Raw genomic sequence first — 20,719 nt, 5'->3', positions numbered from 1 at the left:
GTGGCTGGGACTGCAATCCTTTAGAGGTGATTTCCTATTGGGAGTATCTCACCAAAAATTAAATTTTTGTTGCAGGGAATGACTGAAATCTTGTATCCAAAAACATTTAAAATCATTCTTATACAAAAAAAAATCAATATAAATATACAAAACTCTAAAAAATTTAAAATAAATAAATAAAACATTTAGCTCCTTGCCTTCTAAATCCCATATGTATTTCATGCAGCCATAAACAATATAATAGTAGACTGATCATCATGAGTACCCAAGTACCCTCCAATATAGGATACACCAGCCAGTCTCCCCCTCTTTTAAGACAATAAACTATTCAGAATGAATGAAGTCTGTAGCTGACCATGGGAAATATATTGATACCTTATAGAATATCTAAGGCTTCGTTCACATCTTGGCATTCCGGATCGTGGCAATTCTGCTCGTAATCCCGAATCAGGGCAAATCGCGGGACGCCCGTGCATTTGCTGTCACTTCAGATGGCACCCCAAACGCGGCGCAATTTTGCCGCAATTGACATCCGACGAATCACGCACAAGTAGAATAGCGGGAGGTCTGTCACCCAAAAAAGTACAAGAACTTATTTTGGGCGACAGGTGTCCCACGATTCTCTTCAGCCGACAATCGTGGCAAATCCGTGCCGTGTTTGGGATGCCATTGGAAGTCCTGCGATTGGCCATGAGTCGGGATCACGGGCAGAATCGTGGGGATGTTAACAGAGCCTAAAGTGAGTGTAGTAAACGCAAAAAGCAAAATATCATTGAGTACTGACTTACACAACCTACAGAGTGTCTCTGTCTCACATGCTGCATCCAAAACATGCCTGGGAACTTTTTTACCTCACTAATACAAATGTAATATTACACTTTATTTAAAAAACAAAACTTACTTAAAAATCAAAGACTCAAAACAAGATCTTCATAGTCCAAATCAAAGAACCTATTTTACACCCTCAAACTTTATACTGTATATTTTGTGTAATATGTACACTAGGAATAAGAAAACTATAAGATGAATCAGATTAAATTAAAAAAGAATGGTATTAATTACTGATGGCAAGGCATTCCCTAACTAAAAAAAGAAAACCCTCAAAATTACAACGACATTTACAGATTCTGTGGCTTACCATTATGCCAATTTAGAACCTCCCCCTCTCTTCAATAAATAATGTCAAGGAATCCAGGTAGGAATTGGTCATGACCTCAGGGGTAATTGGCAATCATTCAAAAGCAACAAGACTTAAAATGATGAATTCTTTATTTGTCAGCTTGTCTGCTGATCAGTAGATTAATAAACCACAGGTCTTCTCTGCGACAGTTTTATGAATCAATGGTAATTACATTCTGACATCAAGAGAACTTGGTATCACTTCATCAACCTTTCTAACCTTCATGCAAGTATTAGCTGTAAATAGTTTCGAAAAGAATCTCCCAATAGAAAAGCAACGCTTTCGGTGTTGTTCTTTGCTGTGCTACAGCAGTGTCTGTATATGACCCATATCTGAAGCACAATCATCTGTAATTATCCCATTTGCTATAATACTCTGACTCTTTCAAACACTGTTCAGTGTGACTTACGAACAAATGCTACTTAATTTTAATAGAAATATGTCAAACAAGGGTCAGCCAGCAATGTAAATTCTTTAATGTATTCAACTGCTCAAATTTCAAGTTAGTTATAAGCAAAAAAAATACCCTGGTATCAATGTCAAGAATAGAAGTAATATCATAGAGCCTTCAGGTGTGCAAAAAACAATTACTGTGCCACATATCTAAATGGGTTTCTTGGGATATTAAATGTGCAGACACAGTATGATGAACTGGCAGCAGCGATGTGCCAAGCACATCTGGCACTAAGATTTTTTTTTTACATCAGCAGATCACGGGTGTAATGTCCAGACTCCCAGGATAGCTGTCTGCTCATACCACATACTAGTAGGCAGTTACCTTGAGCCAGGAAGAGCAATGGGCTATGAGGATGCTCATCAGCGCCCTCGCAGCTCATTGAAAACTACAAATCACAATGGCTGAGGGTACTTATAAGTATTCATTCACAGGAAACTGTGAATGTGTGACGCAGCTGTTTTAAGTTTGTTCAGCTAAGCTTTGCAAATGAAAGCTATGAGCTGATTGGTTACTATTTACAGCTGCCTCAGATTCTGGCTCCAGTTTTGATAAATTCCGCAGAAAGCACAGGCCACAGAGTACAACCAAAATGACGCTATGGCGCTTTTGGGCATTTCTTTCTTTTTTGCCTTTTTTTTCTTCTTCTCTTTTCTTTTTCTTCTTCACCAGTTGTCACCAGGGGCCGGGGTCAGAGAGCTAAGCACATGTGAAGCCGATGCTTCATGACTGGACATGCTTGGCATGAGCTCCTTGGATCTGCATATCATGTCAGTCGGTTTATCTCTAATAGCCTCCATGGGACTGCATTCCTGCTAGTACTGGACCGGGTAACCTCACCCACGCAATAAGGATCGACAGCCCAAAGTCAGTGATACTGTGAGTAACAGACGAAGTTTCATGAACTCTTTTGGTCATGCCGATCATGGCAAATACATGAAGGATTGATGTCACACAGTTAAGTTATTTTGCAAGCATCTGCTATGACTTTGGCCATGATTATTGTGGTTTTTATGCTCTCCTTTAACTTTTTGACCTTTACTTATGAGTGGGCTACTTATTGATCAACCGGACTGTCAGCTGTTATCTTGAACTTTGGAGTCCATGTCGGTTTGCAGCATGGGGTTTATGGACTTTATGATCCGGTTGTATGCACCTGCCCCTCATTAGCATTTGGTTACACACATTACAGCCGTCCTGTTACTGATGTTTTAGTACTGTTACTGATGTTTCAACAATCTGCTGTAACCAATGCTTGAAACTTTGATTCATCCTTGCCACGATCTGATGATGCTTGATTACAGTATGTTTGGTGCGGTACTACCAGGACTTTATTCTTTCTGACTGACTGCACTTTACCGTGTCTCCATCCCCCTTGGGCTGTGTCCTTCTTCTGTTGTAACGGTATAGATTGGACTTGCTCTCAGACTTAGATACAAGCCAATGTGTTCAGTGATGCCTTTTTGATACTCCTCATTTTGTTTATATCTGGGCTGCCAGGTCCCTATTGTGGGCTGTTTTGACTCAGTTTACTGTATTGAGTTTCCTTTGGCATCACTGATTACTATTTGGCTCCGCTCTTGACTCAGTCCGGGCTTTGAGCGCAGGACGGCGGTACTGCTTGATTGTACTCTGTGCCGTTCTCATTGGGGCGCTCCGCCTGTTGGCTGGACCCTGTGATGCTCCTACAAGATATTTATTATCTCATATGTATTGATGTTTATATCCATGTTACAGCTAATATATTACTTATACAGTGGGGATCGAAAGTTTGGGCACCCCAGGTAAAAATTTGTATTAATGTGCATAAAGAAGCCAAGGAAAGATGGAAAATCTCCAAAAGGCATCAGATTTCAGATTAGACATTCTTATAATATGTCAACAAAAGTTAGATTTTATTTCTATCATTTACACTTTCAAAATAACAAAAAACAAAGAAAATTGCGTCTGCAAAAGTTTGGGCACCCTGCAGAGTTAATATCTTGTACTGCCCCCTTTGGCAAGTATCACAGCTTGTAAACGCTTTTTGTAGCCAGCCAAGAGTCTTTCAATTCTTGTTTGAGGTATCTTTGCCCATTCTACCTTACAAAAGTCTTCCAGTTCTTTGAGATTTCTGGGCTGTCTGTCACGCACTGCTCTTTTAAGGTCTATCCATAGATTTTCAATTATGTTGAGGTCAAGAGATTGTGAAGGCCATGGCAAAACTTGCAGTTTACGCCTCTTGATGTAATCCCCCGTGGATTTGGAGGTGTGTTTAGGATCATTATCCATTTGAAGAAGCCATCCTCTCTTTAACTTCAGCTTTTTCACAGATGGCATCAAGTTACCATCCAAAATTTGCTGAAATTTTATTGAATCCATTTTTCCTTCTAATCGTGAGATGTTCCCTGTGCCACTGGCTGCAATACAACCCCAAAGCATAATTGATCCACCCCCATGCTTAACAGTTGGACAGAGGTTCTTTTCATGAAATTCTGTGCCCCTTCTTCTCCAAACGTACCTTTGCTCATTCCGGCCAAAAAGTTTGATTTTAACCTCATCGGTCCACAGAAATTGTTTCCAAAATGCATCAGGCATGTCTATATGTTCATTTACAAAGTTCAAATGCTGATTTTTGTGGTGAGGACGTAGAAGAGGTTTTCTTCTGATGACTCTTCCATGAAGACCATATTTGTACAAGTATCTCTTTATAGTGGAATAGTGTACCACAACTCCAGTGTCTGCCAGATCTTTCTGGAGGGATCGTGCAGTCAAACGTGGGTTTTGAATTTTTTTTCTCACAATCCTGCGAGCTGTTCTGTCTGATATTTTTCTTGGTCTTCCAGATCTTGCTTTAACTTCCACTGTTCCTGATGACTGCCATTTCTTAATTACATTCTGAACAGAGGATATTGACATCTGAAAACGCTTTGCTATCTTCTTATAGCCTTCTCCAGCTTTGTGAGCGTCAACTATTTTCAGTTTCAGTTTTCTAGACAACTGCTTAGAAGATCCCATGGTGCTGATTGTTGGGGCAAGGTCAGATGAGTCTGGGCTTTTAAAACCGATGAGATTGACATCACCTGGTCTTCCCAGACGATGATTGAGAACAATCCATGACACTGGCAGGTCTCAGCCTTGCAAAGGGGGCAGTACATGCTATAAATTCTGCAGGGTGCCCAAACTTTTGCAGACGCCATTTTTTGTTTTCTGTAATTTTGAAAGTGTCGATGGAAATAAAATCTAACTTTTGTTGACATATTATAAGAATGTCTAATCTGTAATTTGATGCCTTTTAGGGATTTTTCCATCTTTCCTTGGCTTCTTTATGCACATTAATACAATTTTTGTTACCTGGGGTGTCCAAACTTTCGATCCCCACTGTAGGTGGTTGACTGCAGCATGCATATGGTGTGTGTGTGTTTTTAGTGACTACATAGTCTATGTTTGGTGGCCAGGTGGAAGGTTCTTTCTTTTTATTACCATTTGTTCCTTTTGATTTAATAAATTGATTTGCTTATTATCTCTCTTAACATCCCTAAATCTCCCCTCCCAGGCCCTCCAGCACAAACCTACAGACTCCCTTACCCAACATAGACCCCTCAGTATGGATCAACTTCCTCAGTACAGACTAATTCCCACCCCAGCACAGACAGACCCTCCAGCAACCCTCAGAACAGTTACCCCCAGTATAGGCCACTCAGACCTGCTCTCCCCTCCCTGCAGTATAGACCCCTCAGAACCCCTTCCCCATCCAGTGTAGACTCTGAAGAGCCGCTACCCCACCCCCAATATAAACCCCTCAGAGCTCCTCTCCCTCCTCCAGTATAAACTCCTCAGAGCCACTCTCCGCCTTCCAGTATAGACCCCTCAGAGCCAGCGGCGTCGCTATAGGGGGTGCAGACCACACCCAGGTGACAACCAGCAGAGGTAGGAAGTGTTATCTGACTGTGATGTTGTCATCCCCATCTGTGACAGCGCGTTGACTGGCATGCCGGCACCGAACCACATCATGACTGATGGGGGGTGTGACACCATGTTTTACTGCAGCAGGGTGAGAAAAGTCTGGGCAGGGAAGTAGAGTGAAGGGCGAAGCAGGGGAGAATATCTCCCTGATGAAGACACGTGACCCTGTGTCGATACACTTAGGGGAGGGGCAAGGACAGTGACAGTACCCGGCAGCTAGGCAGAACCAGCTCCCCGGAGTGTAGACTGATGGCTTGCAGGCAGGGCTGAAACTGCTGTTGAAGGATATTTTGAATGTTTAGACTGGTGCACTGGAAGCACTGGCAAAATGTGAGTACCCATACTATTATTTTTAATAAAGATATGCTTTTAAGGGTATAAGCACTATTGAATTCTTTCTTCGTATGTGGCATTGCAACTGTGCTGTGGAGGAGTGGAGTGAGGAGACAAGCAGTATGTATTGGGGTAAACTGGATGCTCATCCCCAGATCGGGGAGACGCAAATAGGCGTTAGTAGAGCGAGCTTAGGTGCGAGGTCACATTATTTGAGGTGAGAACTCAACTATAAGGGGGAGAGCACTCATCGTGGTGGCACATGGATGTGCAAGAAAGGAGAAGGAAGAGTAAGCACCCTATACAACATGGATGTCGGTGGCAGGAAGGATCATGACAATATATTGACATAAAATTTGCATAGTTGTGGACTTTATGTTTTTAAAGAAGCATCTGATTATATCACAAGTATTAATAATTCTCATTATCTATAGTATGGCACGCAGTTGTCACAACGGAGGTTTTAGCAGTTGTAAATATTCATTAATTTTTGATTGTTTTATATGATATTATTAAGGGCAGCACTAAGGTTTGTTTTATTAGGGGAGAATACTTGCTCTCACTCGGAGTTCCTGCTGTAACTGAACCACCTGGTGCGGACCCGCAGGGAGTGCTGTGGCTGCCTGACAATTATCTTTTGTATTCTACAGCATTGCGGTGCAACACAAAAAATGACTATCAGGTGACCACGGTACCACCTGCGAGTCCATGCTTGGTGCGGACCCCACGCCCTTAGCAGTGTTGCAATCGTCAGTATTTTTACTGGCAGCTAGTAAAAAAAGGGAATTTTTTTCTGCCAGTAAGTGCCAGTGACATTAAAAGTTTGCCAGTAAAAGATATGGCTATGATGATAGGCTCGGAACTGCACATGCGAATGCCTGCTACAGTGTGTTTGGGCAGCGCCAGTGGGAGGGCAGGTCTTGCAAAGGTGGTGCCTAAGTGTGTCGTGTGATGTCATGGTGCCAGGCAGCCGAGTAGAGCCTCGTGTGTGGGTCTGCGGGACGGGAGCAAGGCAAGCCAGGAGCGGGACTGTCAGTGCTGTTTGGACTGCAGTGGACTGAAGGGACCACCTGGTGTGGAGAGAGACTGTCACTGTGACTCTGGAGGGGATGTGTCACATCAGTGAAGTGTTATCATCATGCTAATGCACACATGTTCATATTGTCTAACCGCTTGCAGACCGCCGCAAGTACATATACTGCGGCGGGCAGCCCCGGCCAGGCAAAGTGACGTATATATACGTCACTAGCCTGTCACCGGCTTGTGAGCCAATAGCGGGCGAGCGCGCGCCCGCTGAAGCGCGCGCCCGCCCCGGCTCGTTCACTAAGGAGTCCGTGCGTGTGACCGGCGGACCCGATGTCCGCCAGTCACACTGCGATCGTCGGTAGAGAGGGAGAAAGGCAGGCGGCTAATGTAAACAAGCCGCCTGTCATTCTCCCTTGTGTAAAAATGGAGATCAGACGGTTCTACTATGTAGGACCGTTGATCTTTGTTTTTACACCAATAGCCATGTCCCTATACAGTTAGAATCACGCCCCTAGGACACACTTAACCCCTCCCTCTCCAATACAGTTAACCCCTTCCCTGCCAGTGTCATTTTTACAGTAACAGTGCATATGTATAGCACTGATTACTGCAGTAATGTCACTGGTAACCCCAAAAGTGTCAAAAATGTCAGTCAAGGGTCCGATCTGTCCGTCGCAATGTCGCAGTCCCGCAAGAAAAATTGCAGATCGCCGCCATTACTCGTTAAAAAAAACCACCAAAAATGACAAAAATCTTTCCCTTTGTTAGTAAACGCGATAACTTTTGCGCAAACCAATCAAAATATGCTTTTTGCGATTTTTTTTTACCAAACATATGTAGCATAAAACAAATTGGCCTAAAATGTTAAAAAATTTTGATTTTTACATTTTTTGGGGGGAATTTCATATAAAAAAATGTGAAAAATATTGTTATTTTTGCAAAATTTACGCCCTTTTTTTGTTTATAGCGCATGATCAAAAAATCGCACAGGTGATCAAATACCACCAAAAGAAAGCTCTGTTTGTGGGAAAAAAAGGACGTCAAATTTGTTTAGGTACAGCGTCGCACGACCGCGCAATTGTCCGTTAAAGTCCCGCAGTAAAAAATCGCAAAAAAACCCCTGGTCAGGAAGGGGGTAAAATCTTCCGGGGCTTAAGTGGTTAAAGCATATTTAAACCTAAAATCAAAAGTTCAGTATACTTATTAAAGTTTTTACAGTGTAAACAACTGATATATGGTGATATATATTGAGGTATATTATAAATGTATTAATTCAGCACTGCACATATAGAAAAACTGGTCAATGTTTATAGCATTGTTGTGCTGGCTAGTTTATAATTATTATATAGACATTTTAGAAGGGAAACAATCTAATCTTAAATTATATTGCAGCTTAGCTTCTTTTACTCCTTGTGATCCTGCCAGCAAGACACTTCATGTCATGGGGGTCCAATGCTCACTCCCTGTACTGTATCTATGGAGGCACAGAATTGTTACCCTAGTACAAGACTACAGAACACCTCACACTCTGCTCTTCTTCATGGGGGGGGGTTCATAGTCTTCAGAATAAACCGACAACACTGCTAACTAATAACAGTCCGCAGATGAACAGAGCACAGAAAGTTAGAAACTCACAAGATCAATAGTATCAACATGTATTTCTTTGCACTTATCAAGCAGATATAACCAAACACCTTTAACTGTTAAATATCAGATAAATTCAATAATAGGGTTTACATACACAAGTTGGCCAAAATACAGGAAATATTTGGCTAATTGTGTGAACAGCTTTCAATCTCCTGCTACCTTTTTCACTGGGTTATGCTCAATAAATATACTCACGCGCCCAATGAATCTAGCACTGTTCTGTTGTAATCTGTAGCTCAGCTGCTGCACATTTGGTCCCAAGCACCATTTTCTTTGCTTACATCATCGGGAGCTGGCTGTCTCTTCCTAGTTCTTGCAGCCGCCCCAGCAATGGTGACGCACAAAGCCCTTCTTCCAATGCTGTGTGGAAGCTGATGCCTCCTGGGATAAGTGATGTACAGTAGATATCCCAGAAGGCTGCGTGATAGGAATTACATGTCATTCTCGGCTAGATGAGAATCAAGACATAGGGTAAAGTGTACTCTAAATAGGAATAAAAAAAGAGGTAAATAAATTGAATTTTTTTTCTAAAAAGGTCAGTTTTTTTTAGATTATGGAGGAGGGAAGATTGTGATGGTGCAAATGTAATTTTTGTGTGAAGAACCACTTTAACAAGATTTCAGTAACCAATATGGTCTTTACAACCATGTCGTATTCAATAACTGCATTTTTTTATGTGCGTGGACATAAATTTGGATTTTTTGCCAACAGCCTTAAGAAAACATTTAGCTCTAATGTTAATAACAGTGGAAGATGAAAAAAAAAAGCATATGACTTAAAGATTCTCTACTTAGTTTACATTCCTTCTCTCATTACCTACAAGTTTAAGAAAGAAAAAAAAAAAAAGAAAAAGAAAGAAAACTTTTCTTGCATTCTATTTGGAGAAAGCTAAGAGTTTCTTGCCGCTGAGCAGATTTGGGGGTTGCAATGCTCATTCACTCTTTATGCACTGCTGCCATTATGTAAGAAGAATAAAACACTGCCTTTATACTGCCAAACCACAATGACTCTTCATACATCAAAGCATTTACAACACGAGCAGTTTTTACTTCCAAAATGATTCAAGCTGAGGGCAAAGAGACAACAATTCATACACCCTAATTACATCTAATTATCTATTCCCTTGTAGACCAGATTTGGACAGATCTATTAGCTATGTGAAATTCTCACAGCCTTTGCATGGCCTGTCCATTCTGTTTAACACTGGATTATTTCAATGGTGCTGGCTTCTTGTATACTGAAAATATTAAGTTTGTCCAGGTAAACACATTATCATCCTATGACCATTGCTTAATATGAGCATGAATTCATTGGTAATATATGGAAAATCCCACGGTGAAACAACTGGTTAAAATGACCCTCAACACACTCTTGTTGTAGCTTCTCCCTTGGCTTTCTATTCATATTCCCAAAGAAATGTTTATTGGATTAAGGAGCCTCTCTGCAGACCTCCGGGATGGCTTGTGATAAAAAAAAAAAAAAAAACTTCAAAAGGTCTTTTTAACTGGCTAAGGGTCCTTTCTGGCATGTGATTACCATTAACTGGAGGAGAAATGTGTTCCAAAGTATCCTTTAGGAGTTAAACTGACTTATGAATAATTTACAGTATATCTTATCACAATAACAAAAGAGGTCTGTCAACAAATAAAAAAAGGCAATATACAGAAAGAAAAAAAATCTGATTTCAAGGGATTGGTTGCAAAGAATTTCTCAAATGGTACAAGAAATGAAGAAGCACTGGAGTAAAGTAATTTCCTAAGTATGATTCATTTTATTTGTCTTGTAACTACTCAGATATTTTTAGGGACATAAACATTTATTTGAAAGTTGCTTGTCTATAGAAAAACAGTAAAGGTTTTTAATATTGAATGCAGGGCAAGAGCAAAAACAGATACTTATTCTCAGGGTGCTCTGGTCCGGTTACATGATCGGCTCCCAGCGGCGGCTTCAAGGGAGGGGAGGGACAGCCTACAATGGATGCCCCAAAGCTAGTCTATTGGTGACGTCAACCCGCAGGCAATCTCTCATAGAAACATACAAAAGTGACGGCAGGTCTGCTTATTTTTTTTTTTACTTTGTTTTTGTTTGTTTTATTTTTTTATTTTTGGTTACCTTTTTTCTCAGAGTATAGATCTATGTTTTTCCCAAGCATTTTTGAAACCATATACTGTTTACTGGCTCACTAATTCTCCTGGACATTTAGTCCAAGCATCAACTACCCTTTCAGTAAAATAATACTTTCTAATATTAGTAAGGGCCGGATCCGTGCTGCTCAGCGGGGATCAATCCGCCGATCCCCGCTGAGACGACGGATGACAGCTCCATCCCCGCTTGCAGTGTGGAGAGGGAGGTGTCACAGCTCCCGCTGCTCTCTATGGGGTATAGGATGAGAGCGGACCGCCTGTCCGCTCTCATCTGATCCGATCCCTGAACGGATGGAAAAATAGGGTTTCCATCCATCCAGATTTCACGGACAGGACCGGATATGGATGGCAGCGGGTATCAGCGGAGGTGTCTCCGTTGACATCCGCTGCCCCATAGAGCTGCATGGAGGATCCGATCAGATCCGCCTAAAAAACTGACAGGCGGATCTGATTGGATCGCCCGTGTGAAAGAGCCCTAAGTCTCTTTTCCCCTGAAGCCAGCTTCTAGGGAGATCAAGTGGCCGAACTAGAGCGCCCTCAGAATAGGTAAGCATAAGCATTTTCCTTTTACGGGGTAGTTAGAATAGAATTTAGAAGGGGGTTGGGAGCAGATTTAAGCATATTTAGGAACAGCCTGGAATTCCACTTTGATTGTATGTAAAGCAAGAACTTGATCCAAAGTGAACAGTATTCTCATCTCAGTGAGTTGTCACAGGACAAAGGTCTGTATTGGGGGACTTTAACTCACTTCTTGCTATGGTGACAAACCAAAACTTAAAAAAAAGAAGAAAAAAAAGGAAAGAAAGTACATTTCCACTAACTGGGCTAACACCTTGTATGATTATTATATAATAACTAAAAAAAAATGGTTGCTTACCGTTTTAGTTGCCCTTTTCCAATAACTCCAGAACTGAAAATACTTACTTATTTGTTTTTGTTTATAAGGGAGCGAGGTTCTGAATTTAACATAGATAGATAGCCCTGTCTGTACTGTCAGATCTCATTATCAGTTGGAAGCTAGATTTGAACACTGTCTGTCCTAACAAAGAGTTAAAAATGTAAAAGCCATAAGGTGGGGATTTACCCAATCCCATAGTAACCATGAGGTAAATTTGGAAGTTGCTCTGTTGGGATCGTATGAGGAGCTAAGCAAATTAGGGGACCATAATCTAACCCCAACATCCCAATGCCCATGAACACAACCCTCCTAGTCTGGAGACAAATGAGTAGAAATATGGGGAACTGAATTCAATTTCTCCTAACACACCTCTTTGGGGCAAACCCACTCTCCTCCATCTACATTCTGTCCCTGATCCAGTCATGTGGGTGTGAAATGGTATTACCACTCTTAAACATATATCTACAGGAAGCCTTTTTACCTTTGAAAGATTAAAGGCACAGTTCCATCTACCCAACTGGATGTTTTTTTAGATATCTCCAGCTATGCCACACAGTTAGAGTACAGTTCCCTACCTCCCTGACCCTCCCACCCGGTAGAGCAATTTTGTACCTGTACAAAAACTGATCGGGTCCTTTCATCCCTCTATTTGCGGATATATGGGAAGGATAGTACTAGAGTCACTCAATTATGCTATACCCGACAAAAGATAGGCACTTTCTTACATTGTCTGGTCCTGCCCTTGGCAGCGAGCTCACTGGCCTCACACTCTTATTTGACCCCGTACTCCTCCTATTGGGTGTATGTGAGAAAATTGCTGCTTCCTTCCATCAAAGGTGTTTCCTCTTCTATGCTGCCTTCTACGCTAGAAAGACTATCCTGTTGACATGAAAACTGGAGGATCCTTCTACGCTCCAACTATTAAGAACTAAGGTGAATGAGGTGTTGCTTCTGTATGAATGAATATATATGAGACTAAATTACCCCCAAAAATTCCATAAAAACTTTGGACCCTGGTTTAACAATCTAATTACATGTCATCACTAGTTGTTTTGTCTACAGTCTCCAAGTTAAATTCCTATCAATCTAATAGCAACAACTATTGTAAGTATAGGTTATGACTTTTCAGTGCCTTGATGGAGGTTATCTTGCTCCACCCTCACCCTCTCCTCTTCTCCTGGTCGGTCCTGAAACCTTTCCTCTCAAGATTTTTTGAGATATTTGCTCCGTGCAAATCTATGTTCATATAAAGATTTGATTTGTGATTTGCAACCTGACTTAGATAGCTATTGTCTTGGTCTCTGCCTTTTTGTGATCTGTATGCCTCTATCAGACCTGTATGCACCTATGTCTTTTTATCATCTGACAAAGCATGACCTGTCTCTTTTACTTGTGCAACAAGGACCAATACTTTGTACATTTGTTTCCTAAATAAAATGTATCCTGTTAAAAAGAAAAAATGAGAGGCAAACCTCTCCTAAGCTCTAGGCCTCATGCATACTGGGCGTTTTTACAGCTGCAGTTTAAGGCATCAGACTTTTTTTTTTTAACTGCCTCTAAAGTCCCCTGCATGTTATCCTAAGTGTTCATGCACACATATGTTTTTATCAGCATTTTTTGGTAATAAAGTTTAGTGGCAGAAAAAAAAAACTCTGCCAGCACATTCTGGAGCAGCAGCGTTTTGGCAGAAAAAGTGCTGACAGCTCCTAAACTTTACTAAAATCCCCTAAACTCTGCTAAATGCTGGTGGCCAGCATTTAGCACTCTGCTAAATGCTGGTGGCCAGCATGTAGCAGAGTTTTTTATTTTTTTTATTTTTTTAAGCAGAGACTGCCAGTGTCCTTAACAACCAGCAGTGATTAGCTGGTTGTTAAGAAGCTGCCTGGGAAGCCTGTCACCACATCATTAACAACAGATGAGTCACCCCCCCATCAGGACCAGAGGTTTTTTTTTCTTCTTTTTTTTGGATCGGCGAACGTCGTAATTGGATCTACAGCGGGGGGAAATTTAAAAAAATGTTTTAATAAAGAATTTGTCAAAAAACTTGTGTTGCATTTTTATTTACTTTTTACAGTGAATGAATAGGGGTACACTCGTTCACATGGGGGGTGGCGCGGGATCTAGGGGCCCCCTTGTCATATGGGCTTCCAGATTCTGATAAGCCCCTTGCCCGCAGACCCCCTCAACCACTGGCCAAGGTTGGGGGGAAGAGACCCTTGCCCCAATCAACATGGGGACAAAGTGCTTTGGGGTGGGGGCCCAAAGCATCCCCCCATGTTTGGCATGGGGGTACCCCTAAGGGCCTGGTATGGATTGGGGGACCCCCACACCATTTTTTTTTTCAAATTTTTGTATTGCCGGCAATTTTTCTTTTTTTTACATTCAGCTAACGGCTGATGACTCATCCATTGTTAAAGATGTGACGGCGACTTACAACCAGTGATTCACTTGTTGATAACGACACTGGTGCCCCTGCTCTTTAATACTGCAGTTACTAAATGTAGCTTACACATTAGACTACACACTGCTAAATGCCGGTAAAAAACGCAAAAACATTAGCATTTTTAAGCCAGCGTTTCTAAAGCAGTTTTTAGCTTTAGTTAGTGTGCATGAAGCCTATTTGTTAAAATGTATGATTCTGCCGTGATACCTTCTCCAAAGAAACATATAAAAGTAAGAGATATGTTTATCAAACAATTTTTTTAGGCATGCTGTGTGGGGTTTTCTCAAATTTTACTGCAAAAGTTGAAATATACTTTAAACACACTAGTAATGCACAAAGCGCAATCTTAGCAAACACCAAAAAGATGAGAAAGTTTGCAATTTTCCAAACAATTCCTTGTTCTTCAATGTAGTACAAAAGCACACATCTTCTGTTGCTTTTCACGGTATGTAGAAGGCTTATACAATGGGTCAAATTGGGAATGTACAAGTTGAGTGGGTACAGAATAAGGGAACTATCTTTCAAGTGTACTTACATTATTTAATGCAACTTATTTTCATTGCTGTTCTTTGCAAAAAACATTGTGCAACACAGTCTAGACAGATGCCTAAAAGGAAGGGCTACTCTGAAAAATATTTTTGATTTATTTAAGGAAATCTCACATCTAAAGTCCCAGCCTGCACTTTCATTTGGTACAATCAGAAGACAGGCTCTGTAAAATGTGTGACACTACAGAGCAGCATATTCACAAGGCACTGCGAATAAAGTATGTGTCACTTCAATAAAAGGGAATAAACGTAAGATTTTTCACAAAGCTGGTCTGCAAAATTTATTTCAGGGACATTTGGATTAAAAGGAGTAGGCTAGATGTAATTAGGTTTCAATGCTAAAATACATATATTATTAAAACATTTATCGATATAAAGATACTTTAAAAAAGGATAATTACCAAATTTTTACTAAATGATTTATATTCCAGGATATTAGATTATTCCTATAACACTCAGTATATATTTTATATGTCAGACTCTTAGTAAATTAAGTCACCGATTTAGAAACAACAGCTCTTAGGGTCTATTCACACCAGCTGCTGCATTACACTCAGCGGCTGGTGTGCGGTCCAGCAGGATAATAGCAGTTGCTGATGCAACAATCGTTTTTTTTAACCACTTGCCGACCAGCCACCGCAGTTATACATCGATTTTCTGGAGCGATCCACACCCGTGCACACTCACCAGCCGGAAAGCCGAGGCATGGGGCCGGCAGCGGCGCCGATTGCTGCAGGGCACCCGCTATCGCTCCCTGTGAAGTGAGAATGGCGGTCTGCTGTTGTAAACACAGCAGACTGTTATTCTCTCTGCTATCAACACAGAGCCCCTGTGTTCCTGCTATTTAGGAACACAGGTCTCTGTGTTGATATTACAAGTCCACCCCCCACAGTTAGAAAACACCCCCTAGGCTCACACACCACCCTTTGATCGCTCCTAGCAGTGTCCCTGCCAGTGTCATTATTACAGTAACAGTGTCAATTTTTTAGCACTGATTACTGTAGTAATGTCACTGGTCCCCCAAAAAGTGTAAAAAATGTCAGTTAGGGGTCCGTTCTGTCTGCCGCAATGTCGCAATCCCGCTAAAAATCGCTGATCACCACCATTACTAGTAAAAAAAAAAATGAATTAATAAAAATGACATAAATCCTTCCCCTAGTTTGTAGACACAATAACTTTTGCGCAAACCAATCAAAATATGCCTATTGGGATGTATTTTACCAAAAAAATGTATAGAATACAAATTGGCTTAAAATGATGAAAAACATTTTTTTTTTTTTTTTTTCAGAATTGTCGCTCTTTTTTTGTTTATAGTGCAAAAAATAAAAAGTGCACAGGTGATCAAAAACCACCAAAAAAAAAAGCTCTATTTGTGGGAAAAAAAGGATATCAATTTTATTTAGGTACAGCGTTGTACAACCGTGCAATTGTCCGTTAAATTAACGCAGTGCCGAATCGCAAAAAATGGCCTGGTCATTAAGGTGGAAAATCTTCCGGTCCAGTAGTGGTTAATGAACAAGACAACGCAGACCCACTGAACCTGCACCTAGTTACAACATTGATCTCAATGGGCATTTCATTAGAATGCAGTGTTCTGCTTTATGCTGCACTAATCTTAGAACAATTTTCATCAATCAGTGCACAGAGGAAAGAGAAAATACCCAATCATGACCTGTGTTTTTAAACGGATGGCAAAACAATGGCAGAATGGATTTATACATGCAGCCTTAATAGTGTGTCTCAGAGTTACAAAAGCTGATGCCTATCAAGATCAACCTCAGATACCACCAGTAGTTTTTTTTCCAGAGGAAGGCCAAACAAAACCCCCAGGGCAACTGTTGCCAATTTTACCAAACTGGAGCAAAGGTTAGTATTAAATTTGGATTTTTTTTCTACCCACAAGCAAAACATCCAGTCTCCACATTATGTGTGTTTGTGAGTACCAGCTAACAGTCCCAAGGCAGGAACATTACCTCTTGCTCACAAAAATACGCTTGCTATGCATTATTGTTGAGAATCATTTTTTTACAGATATCAGATGACTCCAGGCAAAATATATTAGAACAGGTGACTCAGGTATCCATGTACCCAACTCAGCATCTCAGTCAACTGTTTATTATCCACAGAATGTATCCCACTCCGCTTAAACTATTTAGGTGGCACTGTATGCCCACCCTGGACTGCCCACTATGCCAGGGTAACCTGGACAATTTTTTTCATAAGCTCTGGAAATGTCCCAAGCTTGTTTGCTACTGGCGGGTGCTCGTGGACACAATTACCAGAGTGTATTAAATGCAATTAGAGATTACTCCAGCAGTCTGTTAGTTGGGAGATATAGATCAGGAACAACTCCTGTCTGAAAAACACCAATACTAATGGCTTGTAAAACCATTGCCATGAAATGGCTGTCTCCAACCCCCCACGTTTGATGTTTGGAGACAACAAGTTAACATTACCCTGTTGAAAGAACAAAAAATTTACCAGCGCAGGGGTACCCTAATTAAATTCTCCAAGGCGTGGGACCTATGACTAGAGGTGCTGGGCCTGGCCCCCTTTTTTCTTGTATTAATATTGTTACTGCAGTGTTAGCCTAGACTGAGCTAAATACAATACACCCAGGGGTAATATACAATATCATTGCTATTACATCTACACCACAGACAGAGGATATTGCTATGTGATAATAGCCTGGTATAATGGCAATACTTACCATAAGTTAAACACAGATGGGATGTGGTTTGGTTATGTTGTTACTTTGTTTTAATTTGGCAAAACTGTATTGTCTCATGTTCTGGAGACCAGATCTTCTACACTCGTTCTTATGGCAATTTGAAGCAGATATTTTGTAATTTGCCTGTTTTGACAGATATGTTCTTCATATTGGTGCAGTGCATGCATGATATACGGCTGCCCCTCTGTGCCTTGAAAACTCATGTGTATTCCTACTATATGTGTTTTGTAAAAGTTTAAAACTTTTCAACAAAAAGTATTTAAAACAAACAAAAAAAAATCTATATATTAGTATTTATGCTTATCCTGGCAGGGGCAGGAAACATTCAGTTATGGAGGGTGCCATGTCACCTAGCATACTGTCTATTGTAGCAATGTCCAGCCCAAAAGCACAATGCACCATCCAAGAAGATGGAACAAGCATCAGACAGCTTATATTGTTGTTTCAATTGCCCATCAACAAGATGTCAAACAAGGCAGAGCAGCATCGGCCTGCAGGTCTACCTCTGGTATCATTCCTGCTGCTTAGCAACGCCATGTTGGACAAAGTGGGGTGGCACCGGTTGGAACCCATGCACAGTAAATAAACAGAGTGAACAAAATTTCAAAGTCTAGACTATACACCAGTTCAGTTGGAACACTAAAAGTGGTTTCCAAAAGATGCTTTTTTTAACTTAATATAAAAAAAACATGTTATACTTATCTGCTCTGTGCAATGGTATTGCACAGTGAAGCCCCAAAGTTCTTCTGAGGTCCTCCACTGGCGCTCTCTGCTCTCCCTCTATTGTTCCTGCCCCCATAGTAAGTTGCGTGTTTTGGGGGCAGACATGTAAGCGAGCTCCCAAGAAGGGCTGTGTGTGTGCACAGACTACCCCAATTAATCACTTTATTTAGATGTAGAAATGAAATAAATAAATAAATAAATCACCCACATGTTCCAGATGAATAATGTGCCTGTAACAGCTCAAACGTGATCCACAGGTAGCCTGGCCAAAGCTGCAGCATGACAAACAGAGCTGTAAAATCTCTATTTTTTTGCACCTGTCTGTGAATTTTCATAGACAAATGCAAAAATTGCAGATTTTACCAAATGTTCATAAATTTACTGAAAATTGGAAACCCTCATCCCTCTCACAGTGCTGTGCCGATAGAGTCTATCGTAGAGAGAGAGAGAGAGAGAGAATAAGTTCTGTGTACCACACTGATCAGTGGATCAAATTTGAAGCTCTTATAGGCATATTATTCTTTTAAAAAAAAGTGAGTTATTTTTATTTTAATTTCTAAATAAAGTGAATAATTGTACTAGTCTGTGCGCTTCCCTCTGTAGTTTTTTTTTTTTTTGTCATTTGAGGTTACTTGCATCCTCTTATGTATGGTTTGAGGGACAGCTGGAAACAATTTAATGCAATAGGTGGACATTGTATACACTGAGACATTTATATTGGGAAACCTAAGCGCGATAAGTGTAAAACCTTTTTTCCCCAGATATGTGTGTGTGTCCATAGACACACACAGCGTGACTCGGCCCTGCCCCCCACTTTCTTCTTACAGGATTTGATTGACAGCAGAAGGAGGCAATGGTTCCTGCTGCTGCCTCTGTGCGCTGTGAATGCAAAGATTGAGTTCCCAAATGCACCCACAGCAAGCAGCTTGCTATGGGGGCACCCAAGCCGAGCCGAAGCTCCACGTGTCCATTCAGACACTGAGCCGCAGCCCAGCTCCGCCCCATCTTTCTCCTCATTGGCTCACTGACTTTGATAGCAGTGGGAGCCAATGGTGCCTGCTGCCGCCAATGAGGATGGAGAGTCACAGACAGCGGAGTCTGTCCTGCAACATCGCTGGATAGAGATGGCTAAGATAAGTATTAGGAGGGCTGAGGGGGGCTGCTACACACAGAAGGATTTTTTATTTTAATGCATAGAATGCATTAGGATAAAAGGATAAAACAAATTCTGTCTTTAGAACCACTTTAATGATCATGCCATTAAAAATACATTCAATATATTACATCACTTACCTTTAGAACAGCAATGAATGGAACAAAATTAGCCCTCTGAAGTCCATTTTTATAGAGATCTGAAACACAATTATGTATAATCTTATTTTTTTTATTGATTTTCAAGAAATAACAAGAAAAAAATTAAATACACAAGACATTTGGTGAGAAGTTCCACACCCATAAAGTATCATAAACAGTCTCAATGTGCATTTTTTTAATAGACAGCAATTATTGTTTCTAATTGTAATAGTATGGCATACTGGCCCCCTCACAAAGCTGTGTGAAAGGGCAAGGACGCCATGTTGTTCAGAATTCGGCCATGACAGTTTGTAACACAAGTTGGTAAAAAGCAGCAGTGGTCCTCTTCATCCCCCCAGGAAGCATCTGGTACAATACACACACTGTTAGCTGATGCCAGGACCTCCTTATCAGATCAGAACGGGGCAGACCCCCTCTCATGCTTATTATCAGAATCCACACTTCAGTCTGGAAAACCTAAGAAAGCTGCCTGACTTGCCCGCTTGAGTGACTGGAGTTTAAAGATATATGCCAGCTCTTCCCCCTATTGTTAATCGTAGCAATACACATTCCTGCTTATCAGCCAAGACTCTAAAACTTCAGTATATTTGATAACTCATGAAATATTAACAGCATTGCCAGAATAAGGACAAATTTACTTCCCTCATTTGTAACGTTTTGAGTTCAAACACCTCTATATTAGGCAATATGGGGAGCCAACAAGATACAATAACGCTGCTAGGTAAAGTAAATTCCTAAAAGCTGCCATATTGATATCCATTTTAAAGCTAATTTCATGCTGGACAATAATAAGCATGTTCACCTATAGATATACCTGGGATAAAGTCAAACACAGTGACTTCCCAGGGCCACTCCTCAGCCGCATAATTGGTCAGATGGTCACGGTCAACACCCCCTTGATACCAAAGAAACACTTTGAATACCAATCGTCACTGTACCGTCTTTGCTTATTCATTGGACTCTGCAGACCAGGACTTGCAAGTATTCTTCAATTTCAACTAGACATATGCCGGTTTTCGGTAATTCGATATATCGCGGTATTGCATAGCCACGGTATTGTTATTGTGGCATTTTTAAAATACCGAGTTTATCTGCTCCTCAGTCTGACTTGTGAATTGATACATTTCAGTGAGCTGGATGACTCATTCACTCACACAGCTCTCCCAGTAACTATAAACAAAAATGTTTACATTGTATCTTTTCCTTCCCTCTGCCAGGGAGAAAGGAAGTTTAACCTCTTAAAGACTGGATCTTTCTCTGTCACTTGTTGCTTGCAAGTTAAAATCTGTTTTTTTTTTGCTAGAAAAGTACTTAGAACCCCAAACATTTTATA

The 20,719-nt window shown here is 40.9% G+C and overlaps 1 protein-coding gene across 1 annotated transcript in view; it reads right to left on the bottom strand.

The window, feature by feature from the left end:
* AFG1L (AFG1 like ATPase) overlaps nucleotides 1-20,719 on the bottom strand; it is a 206,146-nt gene that overhangs the window by 44,692 nt on the left and 140,735 nt on the right. Inside the window, exon 7 of the mRNA XM_082248831.1 lies at nucleotides 19,366-19,424. Within this exon, the coding sequence (XP_082104957.1) occupies nucleotides 19,366-19,424 (59 nt within the window). The remainder of the gene's footprint in view (nucleotides 1-19,365; nucleotides 19,425-20,719) is intronic.

The sequence above is a fragment of the Pelophylax lessonae genome (genome assembly GCF_965119305.1).
Source record: "Pelophylax lessonae genome assembly, chromosome: 3".
In the NCBI taxonomy this organism is placed as follows: domain Eukaryota; kingdom Metazoa; phylum Chordata; class Amphibia; order Anura; family Ranidae; genus Pelophylax; species Pelophylax lessonae.
This window is presented reverse-complemented; position numbering and strand designations above follow the sequence as displayed.